At 35.2% G+C, this 7,829-nt stretch overlaps 1 protein-coding gene across 1 annotated transcript; it reads right to left on the bottom strand.

Moving 5' to 3' along the window:
• Positions 1 to 5,278: 5,278 nt before the first annotated feature.
• sfr1 (SWI5-dependent homologous recombination repair protein 1) lies at positions 5,279 to 7,461 on the bottom strand. The gene is made up of 3 exons (XM_007248576.4): positions 7,124 to 7,461; positions 5,968 to 6,309; positions 5,279 to 5,873 (listed from the first exon to the last, which is right to left on the bottom strand). Exons 1-3 carry the CDS (start codon positions 7,193 to 7,195, stop codon positions 5,682 to 5,684), a joined length of 606 nt encoding a protein of 201 aa, XP_007248638.3. The 5' UTR covers positions 7,196 to 7,461; the 3' UTR covers positions 5,279 to 5,681.
• Between the last annotated feature and the right edge of the window lie 368 nt (positions 7,462 to 7,829).

The following is a 7,829-nucleotide window of genomic DNA, read 5'->3' as shown; positions in this document are numbered from 1 at the left end:
AAAATAAAGGCATGGTTAAAGCATTCCCAGTAACAAGTAAAAGAAAAAAGAATTGACTAGAAATCAGTGTCAACTAATGTAGTTGGATTAATATTATGAAACATTTTTTTAAATAATGTTTGTCTAAAATTATAAATGTATCACATTCTGTGTAAACTCTTTCGCATAAGAAGCACCCTGTTTTATTATATTACTTGCCATGTGTTCAAATAAAAACCCTGTACAACAGAATAAACATACACTATAATGATATACTGTCTTTAGTTAAAATGAGAAAAAAATCCTTCCAGTAATATTTTTTATTACAGCCTACATACACTGTATTTTACCTTCAGGCTGATTTGTTTCTGTAGATGTTTTACTGTTTGAACCTGTTAACCTTTTGGTCACAGACCTTGGAGGCAAACTGCAAACATCCATTAACGATGCCACTCAGGCCTTTGATGAAACTCTGAATGAGTGGAAGGTGAAATATGAGACAGTTGTATGTCAGGTAAGATGAGCCTAAATTTATTTGTCATGTAAAATCCTGTAAAAAAGAAAGAGACACTATAAATGATGGGGTTGGGGCAGTGCTGGTTCAGCAGTTAAAGAACTTGCTTCACTGTTGGGCCCTTGAGCAAGGCCCTTAAACCTCGCTGCTCTCTATGTACAGAAACAATTCACCTCCATCCACTACACTGTAAAAGGTAACATCACTACTCTCAAATAACATTAGTGAACTTTACTTATGTCATACTGGTAAAATTATTTAAATTTTGAAATTTTGTATGAAAGTCTGTGACTAAATATACTTGAGTAAACTATATTTGACCCTTTCAAGTTCATCAGTGAGCATGTGAAAAAAAAGCGGTGAGGAACAACTTTCCAGAAAATGAACTTTCACTTCAAATTCAGAAAAAAAACTTTTTGTAAGTTAGCATTCAAGTTGAATAGCTAACACTTTATAGCATGACACCTCACTAAATTATGTTTTCATTGCTGCATCTTAGTACATTTTACTTAAATAATGTAGCATCATATTGTAGCACTGTCTGGCCATCAAGTTGTAAGCCATAATTGCACGGTACTGGCTAAAACTGCAAAGAAGGAACTCTGAGCTGGATTAATTTTACAGTGTAATTTGAAAATAGTTCAGTATAAAGGATGCAGGTCTTTTATTCTCTTAAGAAACAAACAAAAAAAAAACATATGAAAACCTTGTCTAAATGTGCAATAGTTAGTCTTATTTAGTCTTTATTTAACAAAATTGTATCTGTCAACACTTACAATTTAAAGTTACTATACTATTTAAAGTGTGTAGAACTAAACAAAATAGAGTTTAAGTACACTTTAATAGCAGTCAAACATTCAGTAAACATAACTAGAAAATAACATTTGTATTTACCTAACTTTTTCAGGGCAATCAGTTTCCAAAGTTCTAATCAGTCAAATCAACGTATAATTTTTTACGCTCTACTGATGCACATGCACTCACTGTTTTATTTTGGTTAAAGGCAAAGTAGAATCAAATGAATTAAAATAGATAGATAGATAGGTAACTTGTTGTCTAGTGGTTAGAATGCAGTACTCTCATCAACACAACCTTGGTTTGATTCCCATTCAGGGAACCAGCGGTCGTTACAGTATGAGGCAGGTAAACGATGTGTGCTTGCTACCGGAAAAATCTCTGCATTCCTAACCAGCACCAAAATGCTTCCTGGGAGCTGATGTGTGTTCAAGTCAAGTCAAGCAATCATTTCCATTGATGGGTTAAATACAGAGATAAAAATTCAGAGTACTGTGTTAAACCATGTAAAGACAAGTGTACCATATATGATACCTTTAAATTTTACTTTTTACACCTGCATCATCATTGTGACAAAAAATACAGAATTAATTTAAAAATATGCAATAAAATAAAATAAATTTAAACAATAACAAGAATATAAAAATTCAGTAAGTAATAATACATTTCATGAAGAATTAAATCAAATCATATACACCTTTTCTGACACTGTTGGATGATCCATGCACTGCATGCACCAGAAAAATACAAATAAAAATGAGCAACAGCAATTTAACAGCAATTGGGAACTGTAAACAATAAATCCTGATGTATCAAATATGATTCATAAATGTTCTACATGCAAAGTGCTATTTGTTTGTTTCTGTTTTATTATTGTTATGAAGGTCAAATCAATTATGCAGTTTTAAAACTGACTTTTATTTACAATTATTTAACTCTTCAGGCTTTAAATGGTTAAATGTGTTTCTAATTCTATTTGCCCTATCCTATTTGAGGAAGAAATCCAAAAAAAGAGAGAAAACATCTGATCAACACACTAGAGACAGCGAGAACAGTTATGGGACAATTTGTTCAGATACTGTGTACCAGAAGAAGTGTGAGTGATGCACATTTCTTCAGATAATTACTGGGCTGTTGCTGATGAGACAGACAGGTAGTGCATGAACAAACTTGTGTTTATACACTCAGTATAAAATGTCTGTGCGTATGAGTCATGCCTTTTTGCTCCAAGAACAGATTTTGGGAAGGTTTGAAAAAGCTCAGAGATGATGGATACATGACAATACTGTTGCTGCCCAAACATTGTAATATATCTGATACCTCTTAAAATTCATAATTTATAAATATTCTTGGCAGAAGATTTACCAGAGTATTCTGATGTCCCTAAACATTTGGCTAACCAAGATCAAACAGAAATATTAAATTTTTTTATTGGATTCATCACTTATACAACACTTCAACTGTAAAAAGGCTGTATGTAAGTACAGTATGTAATGCCTGTATGTGAGTTCACATTTCCTTAGGCAGGTCATGAGACCACAGTATGTAAACTGATCAGTGTTACCTTAGGTAACAGTTTTGGAATGGTCACACCTGTATAAGATGTGAGGTGTTATCTTCTAAGTAAAATTGAACTTTTTGCCACCCTGCTAGTTCAAGCAAGGCCTGATAGTGAGTGCCAGATGGATAGGACACTGTTTCTGAAGTTGTGTGGGCACTAGAGAAGGCATTACCCTTCAAAGTGGATAGAGCAGTGTGTGTTAATGATTGTGACCAGCAACATCTGGATAGAATTGGTTGTGCAAACAGACAAGCACTTCTGGCAGATATCAGTCTCTTAATACAGGAGGCCACACACATTTCCTCCGACTGAATAACGTACAGATTGCGGGATTATTCAGCGTTTTATTGTTTTTGGAAAAACAAAAAAGGCAAAATCCAGTGAGCACATTCTGCAACCAAGCACATTTGATACAATCAATGGTTAGCACGTTTGCCTCCCACTGCTGGGGTTATGGGTTCAAGTCCCTATCTGGGTAGAATTTCTATGTTCTCTGTGTGTGCGTGGGTTTCCTCTGGGTACTCTGGTTTCCTCCCGTTTCCTCTGGTTTCCTCCCACAGTCCAAAACATGGAGATCAAATAAACTGGATACTCTAAATTGCTCAGAAAAATTGTTGGATTGTGTAAGTATGCTACTCATGTGTAGAATGTGATTGTAAACATCTTTGGAAGCCTAGAAAGGCAAAAGTCAATATGCAAGTAATTGTAAGTAAATAGGTAACTCTTTTTATCCAAAACTTGCCATACAAACATCCACTGGCCTCCATGTAGAACCAATAGAATGCATTTAGTTCAGATGTTCAAAGTAACAAATTGAAAATCGCTGATTTCTAAGAAAAAAGGATCACAGTTAAAATGTACCTGAGTTTAGACTACTAATCCTGTAGTCTCACTTGTACAAAATCTTTTTGCTGACTGAGGCAGAGTATCGAGTGACTGATGTTTGCCAGGGCGCAGAGGATTAGGACACAGATCAACAGCACACACCCGTTTAAGGAATGGTGGAGCAGTGGTGAGGCTGTTGCAGACGATGAATGTTTTGGAGGTGTTGGATGCTCCAGAGGATATGCCACAGGGTCTGTACTCATCTGTCTGGGAGAGAATCTGCTTAGGCAGGAAAGCTAAAGTAGAGAGTGAACAGAAGATTAGAAATGGTCCAGGGAATGTCTGAGTGTTTAAGGATCCCCTGTGGTCTCAGTGCACATCAACTGAGACCACTTTATTTTTGTTAAAGCAGTTTAGACCTCGTTTATATACCCCAACATGTACTAGGAGTATCATATTTTGTTTTGCAGTACAGTATTGATTTACATATAAATATTGGTGCCAAACGGAGGACTATATATATATTGCACTGCAGCCTTTTGTGTTTAAATTCACCACAGCTGCGGACGCCAAAACATCATGGCAGATTACCTTTCCCGATTGCCCATGTTGTGCAATCCAGGAGTGAAGGGTAATGCTAATTAGTAGCTAATGCTAATTCCCTCATTTTTTAAACTGAAAATTTTGCTAGTCTGAATCATACATTACATTACATTTAACAGTATATAATTTAACAGTAAATAACAATAAAATTAAAACAAACACAGGCAGGAGCACACTTACGGCGTCGCCACACACCGGTGCCATCTTGAGTCAGGGGGAAACAGAGATACTGTACACCTGATGCTCTACAAACAGGAACGTTCTTCAATGGAAAGTCTGACAACTTCATTAATGCATTACTAAAACAGTTCAGTATGAAGTACAAAGAAGAAGCGAGCACCCTTCTTTCAAGCAGAAGAGCAATAAATTACAAAAAATGTAATGTCAGCAGTGTTGAGACTGTACCTTTTCTTTCTTTAATGCCTGAGTGAAACATACCAAGAAAATAGAATGTAAGAGCAGTACAGTAACAGTAAAAAAGAAAGATAAACACAGAAACCAAAGTAAATGCTCTAAATAATGTTACTCTAATCAGGGCTGCAGACCTTTTATGACCTTATCATCAGAAGAAAACTGAGAACATTAAAAAGCTGATAAAGCAGGTGAAAGACAAACTGGACTGAAGAAAGAGAACATAGCTCTTGATCTGCAGCTGGCCAGCGTGGAAAGGACTGTTAAAGAATGAAGCATCTATGAGGCAGTATTTATCAGACTTTAAAATCTACAGCTTTTGAGATGCAGTACAGGTTTAGAATATATTTCACTCTGCACTTTGTAATCATTAAAATTATTCAATATTCATAAAAACAGGCAGAACACATTTGTGTTAAAGTATTTGCAAATCACTTTGTTCGTAAATGAATACTTAATGTGTCGGTCATTTCAAAATCCTTGCAAGAACACACAAAATTTACACCCACTCCTGGCCATGAATAAAGTGTGTGGAGCATCACAAAAGTGACTGCACTTAAATTCAACTTCAACTCCAAACTACATAGAACTCATTTTAAACAAAATGTTGTTTATTCACAGTCACCTTTTTAAGCAAAGACATCAGCTTTAACAAATAATTGCATTTTCAATAGTATTAAACAGGTGAACAAAAAGTGCAAAGTGCAAAAAACTAAGTACAATGACTTAGAGGTTAAACTCTGTTGTCGATGAAGTTTCACAGTAACTTGAAAAACACTTCAATCAAAGTCAGGATGCTGTGACAGTTTTACATGCACTAAGTTCAAAATCAGTTACATTGAATCATCCTTTTCTTCAATGTTAAAATAATACTTCTACCACTTAATGTTCCCAAACCCCTAAATGAAGATTTAAACAGTAAAGGATTGAAAACAGAGATTTATGATGACAAGAACAACAATAACATAGAACAAAAAAAGACCTTAATGAATATTAGCTGTCTGTGAAGTCCTCCGCTGTCCTATCAAAGTGCAGAATACTGTCCTCCAGTCCAAAGTGGTCAATAAGCTGAGAGAGGCTGGCTTTCTGGCGATCTGTAGGTAATTCTGTTTGTAGTTCATACAGCACTGCTTGAGCACACCGCCTCCATTTATCTATCAGACTCTGCAGCTGGGTCAGATCGTTCTAATAAGAGAAAAAATATATCATTCACTACGGACACATTTTTTTTATTATCATGTTTTAACACAAACACAGATATATTCATTATGATATTTACCTTCTTTCTGTACATTCTGACCATATTCAGCCTTCGCAGAGTCTCAGCTTTCTCCTTGACATCTTTCTTTAATTTCTCTTGGAGGTAAAGTAACTCACTTTGAGAGGCCTGAGAAAGGTCAGACCCACATCTCTCCACACAGTCTTTAAAGTCTTTCTTGGTCTCATTTCTGTTCACATCAATCTCAGCCTCATCCTCTGTTGGTCCAGTCTGATCTGCCTCTCCGTTTAAACTGTGTGGTAAGTCATCTTCATCCACTTTAAGCCGTTTGACCACACTCAAAGGGGATGTAAAGGAAGGCCGTGATCTTTTTAACCTGGCTTTCAGGGCAGCACTCATGGGCTAGGAATAAATAGAGAGGCATTCAAACACTGCACCTTAAACCACACATTTTTTTTATTATTGTGGGCACATGTGTGCGAAGGTTAAAATTCTGATGTAACAAATTACACAAAAATGTCAGAATTTGTATTTAAACATTCTGTTCTATAAATTGTCAGAACTAGCTCTATGTAACATTAAACATTTTATTAAAGCATTTAAATTGTTATGATTGTTGGAACAGACCTATATCAGCAAAAATAAATTTTAAAGGAGCTAGTTTTATCTTCAGCACTAACTCTAAAATGGGGGGCCTTGTAAATCAGAAATCAGTCGATTCTAGAAATCAGTGGTGACCTTAGGTAACCTAGCCCTAGAATTATATTATTACGTTATATAATTATATAATTACGTTATAGCAGTGAATTGTTTTGACAATATAGGGACAATACAGCTACAGCTTCAGATTGCAGCCTGTGAGAATAAACGTAAACCATACATTTTTCAACCCAGCAATCCAATTTCCATTTATGTTCTTGATTTGTCTTTAGTTTGTAGTTAATTTATGTCACCTAAACTAAAGAAAACTTTTAAACCTCCAACAAACCTTTAAAGCCCAGTAAGGGTCTGTAAATTAGCTAGCTAACTATTTACACATGATATATCAGTAAATGTCGTTTGAATATCTAATATTTATTAGACCTAATCAAAGACTTAATGTTTTATATGTACTCCTAACTGTACAGTAAGTCACAAACCTATATTGAAGCACAGTCATGAAACAAATGTATGTGTGTATGTAACGTTATATATATATAGTTAAACTGATAACTACCTTGTTTACACTGGATCCACTTGGAACAGACTCCTGATGCTCTGATGAGAGTCTCACCGGTGTTTTATCCATAGCTGTCTGTCTGTCTGTCCGCAGCCAATTCAAAGTAGCAGGGAAACTTTTACAGCTGAAGCTAGTAAACAAGCTTAGCTTAACTAAAGCTGCGCTTTAAGACAGAGCAAGCATTAAGGAAACTCAGCACAGTCGATCTATCTTGTTAAATATGCAAGATCTGCAATTAAACAGCATGATTATTTGGCTATATAACGAACGGTAGCTCTGAAACTCTCAGCTGAAAAACAGCAGTTTACATTCATACTACCGCCTGCTGCCTCCAAATGAATCGTCACTTCCGGGTAACACAAGGGTTTCATGGGAAATGTAGTATATTTCCAAAGCTAAAAACTTGCATTTATCAAAATAGCACGTTTATATAAAGATCTCCTGTCTTTAATATATAGTTAATTGTGAAACGCATTTAATATGAGAATATAACTAGTCGTATAACTATAGTAAAAAGGAACTAGAAAGGTTTATTTATAAATAGTAAAGAAATAAGTATGCAGAAAAAGTGAGAAAAAAAAACCATTTATATATTCTTATTGCCTACAGTGTTACAGTACAACTACAGTTTCCATGCTTTCTCCTTGACATCTTTCTTTAATTTCTTTTAAAGGTGAAGTAACTAAATCTGAGAGAGGTGAGA

The sequence above is a fragment of the Astyanax mexicanus genome, chromosome 7 (assembly GCF_023375975.1).
Source record: "Astyanax mexicanus isolate ESR-SI-001 chromosome 7, AstMex3_surface, whole genome shotgun sequence".
Lineage (NCBI taxonomy): Eukaryota > Metazoa > Chordata > Actinopteri > Characiformes > Acestrorhamphidae > Astyanax > Astyanax mexicanus.
The sequence above is the reverse complement of the archived record's forward strand: the minus strand, read 5'-3'. Positions and strand labels throughout refer to the sequence as shown.

What these genes read in the sequence shown, in the direction of transcription:
- sfr1 (XM_007248576.4), bottom strand. Translation starts at nt 7,195, where the DNA reads ATGGATAAAACACCGGTGAGACTCTCATCAGAGCATCAGGAGTCTGTT. An exon ending in GTGGATCCAGTGTAAACAAG is followed by an intron (nt 6,310 to 7,123) that starts GTAGTTATCAGT and finishes ATTTATTCCTAG; the next exon opens with CCCATGAGTGCTGCCCTGAA. An exon ending in TCAGAATGTACAGAAAGAAG is followed by an intron (nt 5,874 to 5,967) that starts GTAAATATCATA and finishes TTCTCTTATTAG; the next exon opens with AACGATCTGACCCAGCTGCA.